At 47.2% G+C, this 20,843-nt stretch overlaps 1 protein-coding gene across 1 annotated transcript in view; it reads left to right on the forward strand.

The window, feature by feature from the left end:
- The window catches only part of trabd2a (TraB domain containing 2A), a gene marked incomplete at both ends in the record, with an annotated part of 50,455 nt that extends 30,152 nt beyond the window's left edge, over positions 1–20,303 (forward strand). The window contains 3 exons of the mRNA XM_084486364.1: positions 13,455–13,545; positions 15,381–15,689; positions 20,072–20,303. Of these exons, the coding sequence (XP_084342490.1) occupies positions 13,455–13,545; positions 15,381–15,689; positions 20,072–20,303 (632 nt within the window). The remainder of the gene's footprint in view (positions 1–13,454; positions 13,546–15,380; positions 15,690–20,071) is intronic.
- Positions 20,304–20,843: the final 540 nt, after the last annotated feature.

The raw sequence follows: 20,843 nt of genomic DNA on the forward strand, positions 1-20,843 counted from the left end.
GAAGCCGTGGATTGAAAAGCACGCTGAACATCTATACCACTCGGGAGTTTTAAGAAACAACCGGCAACCAAAATCCGGACCCTGGACCAGTATCTGGTCTTTGTTGTCGTGAGCGCTTGTCAAACAGCCGCCGCTTTTGATTTATTGAAAGCGCTGAACTTGTTTGAACTCCTGACCCCTGACCCCGTTTATACCCCGGCAGTATTTCCTCATGCACCTGGAAACCTCAGGCACCTGGAAAAGGGTACTTACACGCCCCCCCCCCCGAAAGCCAGGGGCTAAACTTTGATTTCGGACCAAATACCGCCGCTAACCGATATGAAAGGGAAAAGGAAAATTACATATCCAGCGAAAGCAGCAGTGTCTATTGTTGATCCCTGAGCGGGGAATTGTTTTGATGGAGCCGTTCCTTCTCATTTTCAGAAGGCTGAGAGCAGAAAGGAGAGTGCCCAAAGGCCCTGGGAGGAGGAATAGAAGGACAGACAGAGAAAAACAAGACTTTCTCTCTCTCTCTCCCTCTCTCTCTACATATATATATATATATACATATATGTATATATGTGTATATATATATATATATATATTCCTTCTTCCCAAGATGGGTACCGATCAAAGCACAAACATCGTGGCATCTGCTCTTAAGATCTCGCAGAACAACTGCAAATTCTGGGTGGAAATAATGAATCCGAATCAAAGTTGACTTTTACAAGGATTCTCCCCACGGTAGTGGAGAAAGGGGAGAATGGAGCGACTGAGTGACATAGCAGCACAAACAGTCTGAAAGTGTGTCATCCTTACAAATACAGGAGGTGTTACTATTTATTTCCGACATCGCAGCCAAAGTACGCTTTTTGATGTAAAATAATGTATACGAAACTTGCAGGCCGGTTTCATATTTATTTTCTTATGTCAAAGCACACTTTTGTATTTTTCTTGTGGAAGAAACTGCATCAGTCTGTGTGCTTCACCCATACAGTCACCGTTTTACAGAGCCAGTTATGAGGTGGTGCACAGCCATTGCATGTCCATTCTGTCCTGAACTTAAGTGTTTTACACCAGTTAAATCTGCCCTAATTTGACCTCTCTCGGTCTGACATCGTCTAGGATCTGAGATTGAGACCTCCAAATGCTTTTATCGTCCAATCAAGTTGTTTTGTTTTACAGCACAGACTCTTGCCCAAGTAGTTATTCCTACAATAGTTTACCTGTAGTCCTTCCTAATAGAAAGGAGCCATGTTACTGGGTAACGGCTGCCAAGAGTTCTGCTGGCAGGAGCTCTGGAGTCTGATGTAGGAATGAGAACCGGAGCGCTTGACTGAATCCATATTTTATGCTGGTCTTGTTATCCGTAATCCAGCATCCATTACGTTATCCGATACGTGTAATATTGTTACAGTCGGATCGCAAGCCTGTGAAAATACTATGGATATGGGATAACATAATGGATTAGTCGCTGTTTCAATATCGGTTTGGAGCGCCAATTGTATTCGGAAATTGCTTTAAAAAAACACTGTTTTGTTGAGGTTTTTTCACTGATAGTGTGGTGGGTTTCAGTTGGTTTTGAATGGTAAGACCCTTTCAGACCCAGATCATATTTTGGATTGGCATAGTATAGTAATCGTTAAAAGGCATGCTGAAATTACATTTCCTACAAAAAACAGACAGCAATTCAAAATATTGAATTGTGGATGGCTGATATATTGATATTTTGACATCAGCAATCTGCATTTTAAGATTGCATATTGGGCCGGTAGAAATGTTTTTATTTTGTTAGCAATTCTGCACACTTTTTACTCTAATGTTTTAGGAAAGAATTGTTCTTGAAAGAACACAAAAATTGCAAACAGGACCAAAAATATCAGAATAATTCTGTTATTTAAGAAGTGCAATATATGATCCTTCAGTGCACCCAGATGTGCATTTGGCCTCCTTTTATTTTGTATCTGCGTTGTTTTCGCGGAAGCAAATCGTTGTGGAATGCAAGCCAGGAACTCTGTCCGCTAACTGCTAGGCTTACTAGAGAAACAGGGTAGGAAAGGAAGACAGGGAGAGTGAAAACACAGACCTGGCAGCGAATCTGGAGTTAGAGCAGCCGTTTGGCTATCAAAGGAAAGGCCGTTTATACCCCCCGCCTCGCCCTGGCAAAAAGAGCCCACAAGTTGTTGCAAGCTAATTAGTGCTTTACGTCGCTGGGTTCACCCGCTGGTGTTAGTGTGTGAATGAGAGGTGTTCATTGTAATGTACTTTGAGGGGTGGTAATAGCTGGATAAGTGCTATAAAGTTTCGGTCCGCTCACAACAATGTGGGGCTTTGGCATGAGCCTGTAAATATGTGTAAACTACAATTGACAAGACGTGGTGAAGCATTTTACCTTGACGTTATGAGATAACGTAACATAATGATATACTGATATGTAAAGTATGTTTATACGTTTTTAACTTATGTGACCAAGTTAGAGAGATAGAATTCGAGGACTTTCCATTTCGCAATGATGTGGGCTGTATATAATTGCGTTTACATCGTACATTTTCAACAGTTAACAATTCAACATGCAATTCCACGGTTAAACAGTCGCTTGAAATGTTCTTAGCGGTACAACAGTAAACTGCTGTGGAGCCGTCCTGGCACCTTACGTTTAGCACTCAGAATGCTAACAATGGCAGACAGCTGATGGCAATATTTGGACATTCAAATCCAACAACACTGCTCTGGCCAAAGTCCACTCTCGGCGGTTTCTAACTTTTTGGTGTTGGTCTAACGTTTCTAACACTTAACTTTTCAGGGGTGACAAGGTCGAGAGACAGACAGATAGCAAGCGGCAGTGATAGAAACAGTGATGGACAAAGAGAGCGAGCTCCACATTATAAATAATATCTTACTAGAGCGAGGGGCCTGGCCGTGTGATATATGAACAGCTCCGCAGTGCTTTCCGTCTCCCATAATTTACGCACGCGGGTTTATCTTCAAAAATAAAACAACCTCACACTCACCAGGCCCTCCCTTGGGCCTTTTATTTCATCGGCACCATCCCAACTTCTGAAAATAAGTCCCTAGATCCTCCTAAAGTGTGTGAACTCTTCATAACATTTGGTCGGGCAGAGCCTCTCGTGGGAGGAGAGGAGACATGGAATTCCAGCATTTTGTACACCTTTTGTAAACACAGCCTCAGAGTCCATCTTTGAGTTAACGGCTCGGGTGTGACACAACAAGATTGAGCAGCTGGTCTGTGTAATCAATCGTTTGCTTCTTCAAACATAAAGCAGCAGCCTCACACCTTGTAATGGCCATTTTGGCCGTCACTAGAGTGAATGGTCCCTGGGAATCCATGTACAATAGAAGTACTGCCATATGAATATATTTTGCTTTCTTCTCGAGATCTCGGGTGAAGCCATGTTCTCGTGAGTTGAGGGAGACCAAGAAAAATAAGGAAATGAGCACCAACGAATGTCGACGCACCTTAAACAGGATACAGATAAATTTGATTTAGTCCGTAAACGGGGGTTTTGTGCCAAAGTCAAATATAAACACAGAGAGCTGGATTTTATATGGGCACATTATCAAGATAAACTCTCAATTTCGACAACAAGTTCTTATTCGATCAGTCTAGCATCTGATAGCTTAACATTCCTCCTTTTCCAGGTATTCTTGTCTATTTTTGTGTTTTTTGCTTTCCCGTTAATCTTTATCTTGCTAAACTCAGCCATCGATGTCCCTATTTGATCATTCGCCTTTGTCTTCTTTCTTTGCAAGTCAAGCGCAAGTGGTGGTATTTCTCCGGCCATCTCAGTTGCCATCTCTCGTTCTCCTCTGCCTTCCTCTCTCCTCCTCCTCCTCCTCCTCCTCCTCCCCCCCCCCTCCTCCACCTCCTCTTCCTTTCTATTCTCTTGCAAGTATGCTGATTGCAATCAGTATCGCAATGAAAGAGCCGAACCAGTGACCTCTTGACAGAAGCCCACCGTTGAACTCCGGAGTTTAACTCCGCCTGACAGAACCACTAAAGGTACTCTGGGATATTGGCATTCCTCGACACCCCTGAGAAGAAAAGACTGAAGCCATCATGCATGTACGAGGCAAAGAGGTGTTTTTTCTTTTCTTTTGTTCTTATTATTTTTCAGTGATTCATTCCCCCGGCTCTTTATTTTCCACACCAGCGTATCGCAGCTGTGTTGAATCACGGTTTGCCGAGCTATCGCTTCGCTCTGGTGTTTATACGTCCGCCCTGGATGAGATATGACAAGGCACTGACACACGGAGGCTGGGCGTCTTTGTTGGACCACACCGCTCTCTCTCTCTCTCTCTCTCTCTCTCTCTCTCTCTCTCTCTCTCTCTCTCTCTCTCTCTCTCTCTCTCTCCTCGCCCCCAACTCTTCTTGCCCCCAACTCTTCTCGCTGTTTGGTATATGTTTGGCAATTAAACTGAAAATAATATATACACGCCAAAAACTTAATTTTCATTTGATCACTTCACACATGTTTTCAATACTTTCAATACCTTACGACGACCTCTATAAAGTAAAATCATTCCGATTCAGCAGACTTTTATTCACAGCATCACTGTCTCATACTAAACGAGTTATGAGTACAGAGTAGCCGTAGCAATCAGTTTTTGTGTTATTTTTTACTTGAATGTATAATTCGGTACATTCCATACTGATATTTGGCATTTCTTTCTTTTCATGTTTTTCGTGTGTGTGTGTGTGTGTGTGTGTGTGTGTGTGTGTGTGTGTGTGTGTGTGTGTGTGTGTGTGTGTGTGTGTGTGTGTGTGTGTGTGTGGTGCTTTCTGTGTGTGTGTGTGTGTGTGTGTGTGTGTGTGTGTGTGTGTGTGTGTATGTGTGCTGCTGTGTACGCCACACAAAGTACAAAGCTCTAAAAATAATGGACACAGTTAATACAGTGTGGAACCCGTCCATCCAAGGGACAAAAATGGCTACTAAAACAGTACCCACCAGAACCGCAGTGAGACACTGGATATGTACTGTGAAAAAAACAACATAAAGCGCCCAACAGGATGTGCTGTGTGATCCGAACACCAGTCCCGTCCTCCTAGCTCACCGTCAGCCGTTGCCGCTAACGATGATGCTGCGGACAGCGAGCGCAGCGCTGGCGTCAAAGACATGACACACTGCCTAGCCGCGGGCGGGGTGTTTGGCTGGTTAGCAGTTCCGAATAAAATAAACCTTGACGCAATCATAAGTAAATATAGAAAAAGTCTGATTTGGGATAAGATTTGTATGTCTGGATTGCATTTGTGTGTGTGTGTGTGTGTTTAGGTGTGCGTGTGCGAGTGTGAGTCGTCGTGTTTGTGTGTCTGTCTGTTTGTGTGTTCATGTGCATGTCTTTGTGTGTGCATGTGTGTGTGTGTGTATGTCAGTGTGTGTGTGTGAGTCTGCGTCTGTTTGTGTGTGTATGTATGCGTGTGAGTCTGTGTGTGTGTGTGTGTGTGTGAGAGACAGTGAGTGGGAGAGCCGCCAGCCTCTTGTCAGCTCCTCCTAAGATGTGGGAAGGGGATATGAGGGGAGTAAAGGCTCTGGCGAGTGGCGCTTAGCAACACAACTCACTTCCAGCCAGGTAGCAACAACTACATCACCAGACGGCCCCCGGAACGTGCCAGACACTTCAGCGTCACATTCTTTACACACAAGAAGCTCCGTACAGCGCTGACAGGGAGGGGGAGAGAGAGGGAGAGGGATACAGAGAGGGGAAGAGAGAGAGCGGGGAAGAGAGAGAGAGGGATATAGAGGGAAAGAAAGAGAGCGAGAGGGAGAGGGAGGGAGAAGGGGAAGAGAGAGAGAGAGAGAGAGAGACAGGGGAAGAGAGAGAGAGGGAGAGAGACGGGAAGAGAGAGAGACAGGGGGAGAGAGAGAGAGAGAGAGAGTAGGGGAGACAGAGCGAGAGAGAGAGCGTGAAAGAGAGGGAACGAGAGAGAGAGCGAGAGAGGAGAAGAGAGGGAGAGAGGAGAAGACACAGAGCGAGCGAGAGAGAGAGGGGAAGAGGGAGTGAGAGAGCGAGGGGAAGAAGCAGAGAGTGAGCGAGGGACTAGCGGGGGATCATGTGTACACAAACAGCCCCGAGCGTGCCGGTTCAGCCGGTGGAATAGGTTTGAGTGCCGCCTGCGTTTGCGTTTGTTTATCCAGCGTGCCGTAATGTTATGAGAGCAGCTGCGGCGGCGGCCCTGGTTACAAGCAGTAATGTAAATAGGGTCGGCGCACACGAAAATGACCGCTATTTAAGGCTTACCATGTGCTGTAATAACGCAGGCCACTGATTAAGTAGGCCGCCGTGCGCAGGGTGGCCCGCGGCACTGCGCCGGGCAGGTGGGGAAGCTAAGGGGGGGAAGCTAAGCTAAGGTGGGGAAGCTAAGGGGGGGAAGCTAAGGTGGGGAAGCTAAGGGGGGAAGCTAAGGTGAGGAAGCTAAGGTGAGGAAGTTAAGGTGGGGAAGCTAATGCCGCTTTTCCACCGACAGTACCAGCTCAACTCGCCACAACCTAGCGCGGCACGTCTTGGTTTGGTTCCAGGCACGTTGCGTTTCCATCTAAAAAAGTACCTCTTCGACATGGGCGGGTCGTAGAAAATAACCTCTTCAACGTGGGCGGGTCGTCATTAGGTTTTAATCCCGGGAGATGGGCTTCCCGGGAAATCTGATCAAGACTATTTCCCGATTCCCGGGAAAGGTTATGACGGGAAATAAAATAAAAAACGCAATGACTGCGTGTCTATTGTTGGTTGTCATACGGTAACGTTGATGGGGGCGAAACTGGAGCCCTTGGAAAGGAACGACGCAAAAACAAAACAGCTAAACACTGATCCATGTCCCCCTCGGGAGTGGGTCCGTGGACTCCAGCCACGGCGAACACACACAACCACGCTGAACACACACAACCACGCCGAACACACACAACCACGCCAAACACACAGTGGCCAGCAGCCTGTTTACGTCACACAAAAGGACCAGCTCAGCTCGCTTGGAACCTCAACGGAGGTGGTACTAAAAAAAGTACCTGGAACCAGGTACCAGGCACTTTTTTTGGCAATGGAAACGCAAAAAATGGCGGACCAAGTCGAGGCGAGTCGAGGCGAGTTGAGCTGGTACTGTCGGTGGAAAAGGGGCATAAGGTGGGGAAGTTTTGTTTTGGTTCCATACATTAAGAAGAGTTGAGTGCATTGCAAGTCCTTGAATGATTGTCTTTCAGGTGACTTGCTTCATTTTTGTCTTTCATTGTGAGTCAAATAATCCACACTAATGGTAGGCCACAACTATTAAAATGTAACCGTTGAACCATGATACATTGCTTTTTATCCATGTGCACCCCATTTGGACTCTTTCAAACCAATGAATCAAATCCTTTTTTTAGGATAATGTCGAGGAAACCATTTGAGGTAATCTCTGCAGGCTGTGTGGATCTTAACTTTCTTTGTGCCTGCCTTAACCTCAGAACCACGTCGTCCGTGGAGGGTTTCTCTGACACAAAGCAGGGCAGTTCAGTCAGCGACACAGTTACACAGTGTGGACCAGGTTCACAGACCACTAACAACAGGCCTTACATGCTGTTCTGGGGGGGGGGGGGATTTACAGGGCCACACTGTGAGGTAACCAGCGAGACTACATGTCACTGGTTCATTTCAGCCATCTGTAGGTCCTCAAGGGGAGCTAGCTGTGAATAAAAGCTTTCAGGTTGATCCTTATCTCCCCCATCTCCACTCCATCTTACGCTCTGCCCCCGCACCAACATCAATTTGTAGGCAAGCGGCAAGACGTATGTTTCAAACAAGGTCGTACATTACCGTACGTATTCTTGGCCCCGTTTCTGATGTCTTGGCCCCGGTTTTCATGTTTAAAATGTATGAAATTGCCCTAAATAAATAACCTATGGAAACATGAAACATGTCTACAGTCACAGATGTAAGAAGAAAGAGGGGGAAAAATAGTTTTTCCCAGAGATTTAGCCCGCTTTGGGAGGGTCACTGTTGGTGTTTAAGGTGCAGAATTGGGTGTATTTTGAATTATGAATACCATTTGGCCCGACTGAGCTTTTAATGAGCAGCTTTTAGGGAAACACTAAATAGATGTTGTTTTTGGAACGCTTTGAGTAGAAACGTAGTAAGCGCTGCATCAGAGTGAGTGTTGGGAGCGAGTTTAACCAAGTATTAAGGAATAAGCATTAATCGAATGACGCCATTTTTTTCCCCATATTCCGAGAGGTAGTAAAGATGAGTAATGCTACCTTTTAGCCACGGAGGAAGCAAGAGGCAAGGGATGAACCGTGGTACGACGTTCAGATAAATCATGTATACGTTTTCAGCTCTTTTACCACTGGTTTCCCTCTCATCAGATAACCTTAGATAACTACATACTCCGAAGCAGAAAGCAAGAGATATAGAGAGTCGCTGAACCGCACAGCGTCAATGAATCACCTTTACCGTTTTAAGCTTCAACTTCGAACCGCTTGCCAAGAGCCACATCCCATATGGAGGCTAATTTCAGGAAAGCCTAAACCGTTAAAACATAATTTTCTGTGCCTCTCGCAGGGACATCAATCATGTTTAATCAGAGATGTCCACAGGTTGTTTGTGTTTGTAGTTCCATGACTGAGCACATACAGGCTGGCGTTTTTTTCAGATGAAAAGAAACATGAATCGGCTTATTGTTAAGGTGAACCGCAGGCGACGGGGAGAAGTATTTGTACGAAATCGGGCACTGTAACGCTACCAGCTGGGGCTGCCGTTTGTTCTTTCTCATTTTACGGCAGACATGTGGGGAGATTAGGAATCGAGAGTCTACCTAAATGAGTTAAGAGAAACTAATACTCAACTTAATGCTTCATAGCCAAAACAAGCAAAAGAGAATTTAAACAATGTTCATACACTTTCATTCATACATTCGTACATTCATACATACACTAAAAACATTCAAGACTGGAACGTTTTCCTTTTGACATTTTTTATTTGTTTGGTGAATTCCTAGCATCTGAAACCCTGGATAGAGACAACACAGACTAGATTAAACAAAACAGTAAAGATGTAAGAACACACGTGGAACATAACTATTTAATCATAGCAATGGGAAATAATCCAATAACTTTTTTTTTATTAACCTCAAATGGGATTACTTCACTTAGGTATGAAGATATCATCCAACAGATGGTAAACTGCCTGGTCGCATTGAGTTCCACTCTCAAACCAAGACCAATGAAAGACAAACAAAGACCAGGCGTTTCTATGAAGAGATGCCTCAATGTACTCCATTGATTCAGATGCTCAGTGTTTTCACACTGTCTGTCAAGAGAAGGCCAGAGGAATACAGGGTCAGTGAACCTCTGGTCTCAGACCAGTGCACTGTTTGAGGATGCACTGGTTTGACACCCTCCCGCTGATTCAAAGGGCTTATGGTGGTCACAAGCAGAAAATTCTCAAACTCCCTGTTCCCCCTGCGTGGTCGACACAGACTTCCACCCATGAATTCTCACGGCTGTGTGGACGTTAAGGCATTCGGGTTTAAACGACCCTACTGGCTAGTAAACCTCTATATAAACACAGTCTTTTGTGAGTGTGTTCACACAGCCTCATAGTGAAGGTTAGGCAAGGGAAAGCGGGGAGTGGGGTAAAAGTGCGGGGCCACGCACACTCATGCACCCCCAGAGAGCAATCAGCAGGATAATCCACTCATGCAAAGTAGACTCCAATCAGCAGTGGGAGTGGTGTTTCCATAGAGCCAGAATAATAGGAGCCCATCGTCATAAACCATCTGTCTTCCTTCTCCGTGGACGGGCAGTGGAACCTTCCAGTGGTGCTTATTAAGCTGCAGTTTGGAGATCAAAGGACGCAAAACCCTCATGTTGCTTGGAGACCCTTTTTGTAGTGCAATGCCGGTCTTTGCCCCTTTTCAGTTGTTTTGAGGCAATGGTGCACAGGTGCATTGTGGTCTAAGAGATGGAAATGAATAAGAAATATCGGAGCACTACAGCCCGGATGCCTCCACATACTTGGGGATCTGATTGCGTTAGGAGTCCCACTCTGGGTCTTCCCAGTATTCCCAGCTCCACTGTCCACATCGCCACATGTTTTCCAGTAGATGCTGGTTTTTCTTTTTTAAAGGTTGACCCACCATCCTTCAGTGTCTGCAGTTAGTCCTTGGATTGCACTCCCTCAGTTCAATACACACATGTATACTACACACACACACACACACACACACACACACACACACACACACACACACACACACACACACAGCCACCTTTCTTGATTAGTGTTTTAACCTTTCAATTTTGCCCACAAAGAGTTTGGACACATTCAGGCCTTTGGGGACAGGACAGGATTGATGGTTCACTTTGTGTTAGAAAGTGCACATGCATTCTCATACACATGTGCCGTGTGTGTGTGTGTGTGCGTGCCTGTGTGTGTATGTGTGCCTGTGTGTGTGTGTGTGTGTGTGTGTGTGTGTGTGTGTGTGTGAAAACACGTGTCCCTTTGATGTGCGGACCCCCCTCCCTGGCTGCACATTGTGGTCGGCAGCTCCATTGGTGCCACCTTAATCCCCTCAAGTAAACACACATAAATCACACTGCTCTGTTGTCCTGAGGCTCGGACAGCCGGGGGGACTGTCCTCCCTCTCTGTCTCTTTGTGTTTGTGTTTCTTTCTCTCCCCATAATCAGCCATATTGACCCTTCCTACCCCAGAACCCTCTGCCTAACTTTGGGGACTCAATGTGACGAAATGCTGCCACTTCCTTCCTTCTAACGGCATTCATTTGGTGTATACTGTATGTATACATAACGGCTTCTCCATCAAACCGGGGGTTTGGCTTTGTGCAATTGTTTTTGCCCACAAATGCCCATTTTCAATTTTGCATTAATTTCTATGCAGGACATGCTAAGTAAAAGTATTTCAAAAGTTTGCCATGTTGAACCGTATTCCTCAGTACGTTTCAGTATTTCGGGTCTAGTATTCCTAAACGCTTTAGCTGAAAAACGACTTAGTCCCCCATTTACTACCAGGATTACTGACTGAATATAATGACCCAGCTAACCCAACCACCGAATGCATCACAGCGGTCCCTCCGACTGAAGACCATCATTATTGAGAGCCGCGTTAGGAGTTCAGCGATGCATGTTTCAGTCACGGGGGCCAGGATGTTAGCTCAACCGTTCTGCACGCACGCACGCACAAACGCACACACACTCGCACACATGCATACACACACTGGCACATGTCCTCAGCCAGCACACACACACACACACACACACACACACACACACACACACACACACTGCCACATGTCGTCAGCCAACACCTATGGGACGTGGACATGTAAACTCCATGTTTTACTGGCTTGCGGGGACGTCACCCGGGGTCCCCAGAAGGACAACATCACACACAGCTCTCTCTCTCTCTCTCTCTCTCTCTCTCTCTCTCTCTCTCTCTCTCTCTCTCTCTCTCTCTCTCTCTCTCTCTCTCTCTCTCTCCAGGGGGAGAGAGAGAGAGGCCAGGGGAGAACGCCGGGCCTTTGTTTACACATCTCAGCGCGGCCGCGGCTGAACGGAGCGAAACAATGAGCCCCCCCCGCCCCGGACCCCCTTTTGTCAGGGTGAGGGGCCGAGAGAGAGACCTCCTGACACAGCAACCTGAAGCCTCAATGGGCCCCACTTCACCTAGCCGAGGAGGTCAGCGAGGGAGAGAGACAGAGGGACAGGGAGAGAGAGGGAGATGCAGAGACATAGAGGTGTCTGTCTATCCATCAGTCTGTATTTATCTCTATTTCCTTGGCTTTATATACGTGTATCTTTATCTGTTTCTGTAGATCTCTCTCTCTCTCTCTCTCTCTCTCTCACTGTCTCTTAACCTCTCTATTTTGCGCTCTCTCTATAGCTCTCTATGATATAGCAATCGCTATCAATAGCATTACTGATAGCGACAACACCCTTCGATGGGGTGAAACCGAGAGAGCATTTAGAGCATAAATCCAGATAAACCCGGAGAACAGCATAGAGACGCAGGGTCTGGATTTAGGAAGAGACGGTGCGATGGAGAACAGACACACAGAGCGAGGATGGGGGAATGTCGATGGAGGAGGTGAGAGAACGAGCGCGCGGAAAATATGACTGGAAACAATGGAGGGAATAGAGATGGAAAGCTTAGTGCTAAGGGATGAGAGGAATGCCGAAATGATGAAAGGCATGGGGGCGAACAGAAGGAGAGGATATGGGGAGAGGGAGGATTGTTAATAAAAGAGAATGTGATTAGGTTTGAGGAATAAACCCTGAAATATTTGGAACTTAGCGCCGCAATTATAGAAGTATGTAAATAAGTCTGTCGTTTGGAATGCGTGCAAGCGAATGTATATGGACATCAACTCTTGGCACTTGCATGAAGTAAAAGGAATTGCAAACAAAGAGCAAAACCACCGCAGCCATGGAAAGATCAGTGATCAGTGGAGAAATCGATGCTCAGAGCCTGAATGTGAAATGCACATTATCTTCATCTCATGTATGTTATCACTTAAAAAACGCGGGCTACAAATGCAACGGGAGCCCCTGTGCCAACGGGAACAAGGGCCTGTCGTAAGGGCTTTAATTCACCGTTTCATTGGCCTGTTCTGTTCTTAGTGCTCACCTGTCTCTTGTTTTCAGCTTCTGAGGCCTTCTGGCTGCTCTCAGTACAAACACGCCTTTATTGTGAAGGGCCCTCTGGGGAAGCCTCCACCACTAAGACTGCACTTAGACTTTATCTGGAGCTGATGACGCAGCCATCTGCTGTTTGAGTGTGTGCAGACCAGTGCTGCCCCCCCCTAAACATGACTGAAAACTGCACTGGGAAAATATGCTGACTGACAGTGTATTTGTGTCTGCAGTCTGCACGCACGTGTGTGTGTGTGTGTGTGTGTGTGTGTGTGTGTGTGTGTGTGTGTGTGTGTGTGTGTGTGTGTGTGTGTGTGTGTGTGTGTGTGTGTGTGTGTGTGTGTGTGTGTGTGTGTGTGTGTGTTTGTATATGTGTGCGTGAGTGCATGATGGGTAGTGTTTCACTTTTACCCTTCCTGTCATTTTTCTTCTCGCCGTTCTGTCAACCCACCAGGGCCCAAGTTTTCCGGTTCTTGATTTTGGTTGTAAACCATACATACTATACATACATACATACAGTCATCAATTAGGAACCATTCATACTTTCATACAACTTACATACAACAACCATTCATACAACTTACATACTCTGATGGTATAGACATATTCTTTCTATAATATGAAATTAACCATCTCCTTAAAATAATGTGCACCTTTGTTCTTTGTGTGATTTTTTGCAAGTGTGTGTGTGTGTGTGTGTGTGTGTGTGTGTGTGTGTGTGTGTGTGTGTGTGTGTGTGTGTGTGTGTGTGTGTGTGTGTGTGTGTGTGTGCGTGCGTGAAAAACATGTGCCGTGATTGGTGGATGTTGAGAGTTGACCCGTGTGTATTCGTATGGCAGGTCACTTCCTCGGCAACAACACGGTGATAGACGTCCTGCGTCGCCAGGGTTACGAGGTGGAGCACACCCCCGCCGGCCAGCCCATCAGCAGGTAAACATGTGTACTCACACACGTGTGCGCACACACACACACACACACACACACACACACACACACACACACACACACACACGCACAAGCGTGAACACACACACACCTGTACTGGTTCTGGTGCTACAAACACATTAACTTCTACCCGTGGTCACATGGGTTTCCTTGGCATGCCACAGTTTTAAAATGCACGTTTAGCAGCATTGTGGAAATCGAGAAATGGACTGGGCGGTTCCAGACTAATACGTCAGGGTTAGTGGCTTTAGCCTTTGATTCCTAGACCTCTTAAGACTTTAATGAAAAGAGGCCCTAAGTAGACCTCTGGTCAACAAGAAAAAACCCAAGGCTTCACTCAAACATCTCCAAGACTGGAGTGTGTTTGTTTGTTTGCCCGATGTGTGTGTGTGTGTGTGGTCGGTGTGTGTGTGTGTGTGTGTGTGTGTGTGAGTGTGGTCTGTGTGTGTGCGCGTGTGTGTCTGTGTGTGTGGGGCATGCATTCATGTGCCGTAGCATTTTGGATCGTTACCCTGATAACTCCCTGGAAGGCACTTTAAGGCCCCGTCCCAATACCTCCCCTAACCCTATATTTTTGCCCTAACCCTATATTTTGCGCGTTCTCATGTAGGGGTAGGGTGTCCCATTACTGTAGGGAGCAAGGGGGAGTGCTATTTTGCCCTTATAATCAACCCTCAAAACGTAGTGAGGTCCGATGCAGGCTTAAAACGAAGTGGAAGATTTACTGTTGAGGGCACTCCAAACCAAGTGGAAGTTTTAAGGGGGGAGAAATGGGACAAGTCTGCAGGTATGTTCGTGCCTCCACACATTCTCTGTTGGGTTCTCAGAACGAGAATCTATGGCACCGTGGAGAAACTGAAAAAAATGTTATGTCTCCCGTCTTTAACGGCTCACTGATAATAACAGCTGTCCGTGTGTTGCGTGTTTACGCAGCAAGCCTTTGCGTTCATCCCTTTTCAACATGTATTTGTGCGTTGCCACCGCCCTTGGTGTTGACCTGTAGATAAAGCTGTGTGCCCGGGCCAGCAGCCAGGGAGGTGGTGTTGTGGCGGAGGGGGAAGTGAAGCAGATCTCTTCCGCTCGGTTATGAAGCGCGGCGTCTCCCCATGGCCCGCCTCACCGTGGGTGGCTATCTCCGCTTTCATCCAGCCCTATCTGGGTGCCGGATGAATAGACAGGGCTGTGCAGGTGAACACGCCCAGAAACACTCGTATTCAGGGTGCCCACGCAGAATTCCAGATGTGTAACACACAACCTGTGAGGTTAGGATGTGTGTGTGTCTACGCGTCATGGACCCCCATGCGTACGCAGTGGGATGGGGTGATAACAGTGAGCGAAAGAGAGGGAGAGTTAGATTGTACATTTTTGCTGTACACTACAGTTGAACTGGCCAGATTAAGTGCAAGCCAGATTGCAGTGGCTACCTTTTTTCCAAATGCGATCATTTTTTTTCTTTTTCGTCACTTTCGCAATTTCTGTGCTCTACCTTTGTCTGTGTGTGTGCTTGTGTGTGTGTGTCTCTGTGTGTGTTGACAAGCGTGTCTGTCTTCATTGATATCACAAAAGGCCACAGAACAGTAAGCCCTTAAGCACTTGAAAATATTCAACAATTTCCATTCCTGACATTTTCTAAGAACTTTCAATTAAAATCCCACATGCTTTGCTTTTGTTAATATTAACCCTACCATGGGTGATCCACTGCCAACCTCATCACTATTAATGAGGAGGTTCAGAAGAAGTCTGATTCAGTTCTATTCCATTCCATTGCTCATCTAACCCTTCAACTCCTCCCCCTCCTCCTTCCCCTCTCCCCCACCAAGGAGGTCCAGACCCTCGGACCCGACGGAGACAGAGGGCCACGGGCGGGACGCCTCGGCCCCGCAGCTGGTGCCCTTCCTGCACGAGCTCCCGGGCCCCCAGCAGGACGCCCACCTGGGGGGCCGCTTCCACCTGGAGGGGGAGGAGGAGGATGAGGAGGGGGAGGGGGAGGAGGCCCTGCTGCTGCCCCACAGCCTGGACCTCCTGCAGAAGGCGGAGCGGCGCAGGATGATGAAGAAGAAGCGGAGGAACAAGCAGAAGAAGCAGCGGCACCGCCACTTCAACGACCTGTGGGTGCGCATCGAGGAGAGGTGAGGAGGGCCGCTTGGACTGGGTGGTGGGGGTCCGCACGTATTAGGGTTAGGCACAGAGGGAGGCTGGAGAGGCCCCGGTCCACCGCACGCAAATTTGTAGAGCGGTGTATGCGGTGTTTGTGACAGATGTCGCATGTTGATAATTAGTCCACAACCTAGGATGGTGCAAATGTGAGCGGAATCCCATCAGCCGCCACATTGAGTTGGGGTGACACTCGGGTGGCCAATCACATTTCTGTGCCTATCCCTGGGACATGCCCTGAATAAGAGAGAGAGAGAGATGTCAAAAAAAAAGTTGGTTGAAAAGGGAATCCCTCAAAGAGAGGTTGGTCCAGGTCTTGTCGTCATCCCTGGGATGAATGGTTTGCACTGAGGGAATGAAGAGAGTGGGGGAGAGGAGAGCGGGAGGGAGGAGAGGGAGAGGAGAGCGAGGGGGAGAGAGGGAGAGAAGAGTGGTGGTGGAGGTAGAGGACAGTGGGAGAGAGAGAGAGGGGAGAGGAGAGGTAGAGGATAGTGGGAGAAAGAGGGGAGAGAAGGGGAGAGGGAGAGAGGGGGTTAGGGAGAGTGAGAGAGAGAGGGACAAGGGGGGGGCGGAGGGAGGGGGAGAGGAGAGAGGGAGTGGGAGCGGGTTGTAAATTAGTCTTGTCGTTAGCTGGGGATGGGGCAGATGATTGAGGACAGAGGAGAGGAGGAGGAGAGATTAGGAGAAGGGTTAATAGGTGACAGCGGGGCTATGTGTTGGGCGGTAATTCAATCTGAAGCCGTCTCCGGGTTGGTCTATAGAGCTGAAACTTCCCGGCGGAGCGCTCTAGGCTGTAGGCTCGAGCAGACGGAGTCTCGGATAACTGCGCTGATCTCCCCACGACGCACATGCACATGCATGCATACCTACACACATGTGTGCACTCACATGCACATTCACACATACATACAAGCGCGCGCGCACACATACATACGAGCGCGCGCGCACACACACACACACACACACACACACACACCCATGTGTGCTCAGTGTGGTATAGGCCCAGACTGGCTGCTGATATGAAGTGTCTTCAGCCTGGGAAATCCTAGCCAGCATCCGGTGTTGGTCTCTCAGTAGCTTCAGGCAGGGACTAACCGGCCAACAAAACAAGCTCACCTTTCAGAGGGGATGAGAACGCAGGGCTGGAGCACAAGGTGTGGTCCACTGGGATGGAACCCCTCTCCCTCCACTTCCCCGGAATAACCAGACACCGGAACACCGAACGCTTAACACAGGCTCCTTCCTGTTGTCCAGATCTGAATCTGCATGTTTTATGTAGGAAAAACATACTTAATACACACACACACACACACACACACAGCAACAGAAACAGACATACAAACATACAGAGGCACACACACATAGATAGTATCCAGCATGTCTGTGATTGGAAGCTCTTCAGTTTGCAGGTAATCATACTGTTACTGTGTCTCAGATCACTTCTCTGTTACAGAGGACTACTGTCGCTGTGGATGTGATGGATCATAAAATAGTTATCCTGCTCTACTATTCCATCAATCGCCCTTTCTCTCTCATTCTTTCTCGGTCTCATCCTTATGGACCATGTTTGTTTTCTTCTGTGGTCCCTGATGTGAGCAGATCATACGACGAAGGGCATTGGTGTTCAAGGGTAAAAGAGATATAGTTGTTGCCGAGTAAGTAGAGTCAGACACAGACTTCTTGTGACACTGCTTTTACTGAAGCAACGTCTGCTGGTCTTTAGGATTCCGCTTTCAATATGGCTTGACAGTAATTTCGCAAGACGGTAAAAGTATTTTTTAAAGAAATAAACCCATGAATAGAAAAAGAGTTGGAAGCGGATTTGTATACATTATGTCTGCATTTTTTTTCCACGCCCGTCGACAGGTCAGTTTATATACACGTAAGGCGAGAGGAAACGAATGCGTTCCTGAACTAACAGAGGAGACCTTTGCTGTTTGTGTGTCTTCATGTCTGAAGAGTTGATACTCAGGGTGGTGATGTCCCGTCTTGTGTGTGTGCATGTGTGTGTGTGTGTGTGTGTGTGTGTGTGTGTGTGTGTGTGTGTGAGTGACAGATAAAGGAAGGGGGGTAGACAGATAGGGACCTAGTAGCCTATGTGTGTTTGGTTCTGTCTTTCACCTTCCACGTGCACACTAACTAACACACACTCAAAGTAGATAGACGTGGACCTACTCGTGTGTTCAAGCGTGTTTGTGTGTGTATGCGCGCGTGTGTGTGTGTACGTGTCTATCTGTGCGTTAAGTGAAAGAAAGAACAAGTAGCTGTCTATGGATATATGGATGTGTCCGAGTGTGTGTGTGTGAGTGTGTCTCTGTCTTTCTGTGTGTGTGTGTGTGTGTGTGTGTGTGTGTGTGTGTGTGTGTGTGTGTGTGTGTGTGTGTGTGTCTGTGTGTCTGTGTGTGTGTGTGTGTGTGTGTGTGTGCGTGCAAAACGCAGGCTCTTTGATGCGTGGGCCACACGCTGCTCATGTCACCCCTGATTTCCTTTCACCTCGGCGAGCTCACTGCACGCGCTGTGTGATACACTTCATACCCGGGTCGAGAGCACTGAAAACTAAATCTAATCCACCCCCCCCACCCAACCCCTCTTTCTTCTGAACTCGCTTCAAAGACTTGAATCAACACGAAAAGAAAAAAAAGAAACACCCAAGTCATGCCAGAGAGAGCTCCTTGCTCATTCTTTGTCTCATGTCTCAGAGTATCATCAACGGCAAAGCAAAAAAAAAATAAAAGTTCAGTTGCGGGAACGAAAGCCAAGAGCGAGGAGAGCCGAGCCAAGATTGTACGGCGGCATAGCCAGAACTCGGGGCCAATCAATGCAAGCTAAATATTATTCGATGCAAGTGCTCCGCCACTGATGGATGCACTTGGAGTCGCGGCTAATTAACCCCTAAATGAAAGTAACATGTGCTTTCTATGATCTAGTCTGGTTTTCATGATGGACTTTAGGGTTTTTTTTCTTTTGGCTTTGAAGCAGCGACGCAGGTTCACTTGGATGAGAAGCTGTGTAGTACACTACGTCCTGCCCTAAAGACGCATTTGTTTTCCCAAAATGTTATATTGAGCTTATTATAGTAAAAGACAGATAGTTAAAGAATATATACATTTTTTATATGTTTCTATTGAAATCATCACAGCTCTATGGCTGTAAAAGCCATGCTAGAGAATCCAGTTCACAGTTCACAGATTTTGGGAGTAAAAAGTAATTTCATGCATTGCGAAAATGATAGTATAGTAAGTATTAAGTTGGTTGTAATCTGCAACCTCCCCCCAAATGCCACACAGTAACCAAACAACATCCTACACAGTTCACCTTTGATTTGATTTGATTTGATTTTTTTATTTCAAATATGCAAGAAACATGTCATCAAATGACAGAAACAACAACAAGGCTCTATTTTCCCCTTTTTTTTCTTAACACATTTGAAAAGGAGTGGGAAGAAGTATACACTTGTTTAATCCCACCCCCTTTCATTAAATCATACAATAATTATAAACTGCTACCTGTTTCCTTTGCTTAAATTAAACTTGCAATTAACCTTTAATTAAGGATTGTTTGATTTGCGCACCACCCTTAAAGAAATGCCATATACATAAATCGCTTTTAATTGGCCAATATATGAACAGATTGTTAAATTGACCTTTACCCTTCCCCAACTCGTTACGATGAACAGCCTATTGGATGATTTATATTGTAAAACTGGGACGGTTTTGGGGGTAAACAGTAAGGAAGTGACGTCTAGGCACACTTCTGAGTGCGCTAGTGTATAAAGAAGATTAAAGAAAAGAAGATTCGGATTCTTACACAGAGTACCTTTAAATTACTTAGAAGAGGTATTGCATAACATGAATGATCCATCACTGCATCTAACTATCCACTGTTGCAATTAGGGAATGTTGTTATATCGTATCAATCTGTGTAATTGTGCAGCCTGTGTAGCTTTCCAAAGCTATTAGTTTGAGTTCAGGGCACTGTGTGTGTGTGTGTGTGTGTGTGTGTGTGTGTGTGTGTGTGTGTGTGTGTGTGAGTGTGAGTGTGCATGGCCCTCTGCGTGTGGGTTGCATGGCCTGGTCCCAGTCACAACAGAGCTGCAGACATTGTTTAATGACCATACTTAAAGTGTGGGATGGGGGGAGGAGAGAGAGAGAGAGAGAGCTGTGTGTGATGTCGTCCTTCTGGGGACCCCGGGTGACATCCCCGCAAGCCAGTACTATATATCATCAAACGTTTTTATGATCTAAGAGGAAAATAAATCACCATAAAGCAACAGTTTTAAAACATACTGTGGAGGTTTATTCTGTGCTTGGTGATTCTCTAAATCCGACCCTTTCTTTCTGTTTGCCCTCCCGTCCAGCGCCATGCTCCAGTCCCCTCCGCCCCCGCTGGTGCGCATCATCAATGGCTACATCACGGTGCAGCCCCCCCACCGGGTCCCCCACAGCCCCCACGAACCCCACCACCCACACTCCTCCTCCTCCTTCTCACTCACCTCCTCCTCCTCCTCCTCCTCCTCCACCTCCTCCCTGCTGACGTGCACCGCGCTCGTGCTCCTACTGCGGCACACCTGGACCCTGTGGAGTCTCTGAGGAGCGGCGGACATCGGCGACGGATGTGGAATCGACACACAAAACAACACAACGCGGCTCCTGTACGTACAATGTGGCAGCAGGGGGGATAGGACGACGCAGAACCTGGACGAGGACTCTGGGTTCCCTCGGATGTGGGGGGGGGGGGGGGAGAAACCGGGACACACGCTGGAGAACGACACGGAGGCACTTTCAGAGTTCTGCAGGGTTCTAAAGGATTACCGCGTCGTACCACTCAGACCGTGCGGGGATAACGCCCGTGCTGCATTTTCTGGCACCCCTCTTCCCCCGCCGAGGAACCTTCCGGACCGTACAGACCTTATTTGGACCTTATGGACAATCGGCTGACCAATCGGTGTGGGGACCCGAGGATCCGTCAGTGTATCCTCACAGGAAGTGTTTTAGCGGTTCTTCGGCTAAGTCATCAGAACGTTAACATGTCGCACGCATTATGGCCACATATAACAAGCAGGACTGGCCACAAAGTGGATGGTTGTAAATGAACGGGACCGGCCCATTTCTACACATGATGAGCGGCCA

Source organism: Micromesistius poutassou (genome assembly GCF_964030765.1).
Source record: "Micromesistius poutassou genome assembly, chromosome: 22".
NCBI classification, from domain to species: Eukaryota; Metazoa; Chordata; class Actinopteri; order Gadiformes; family Gadidae; genus Micromesistius; species Micromesistius poutassou.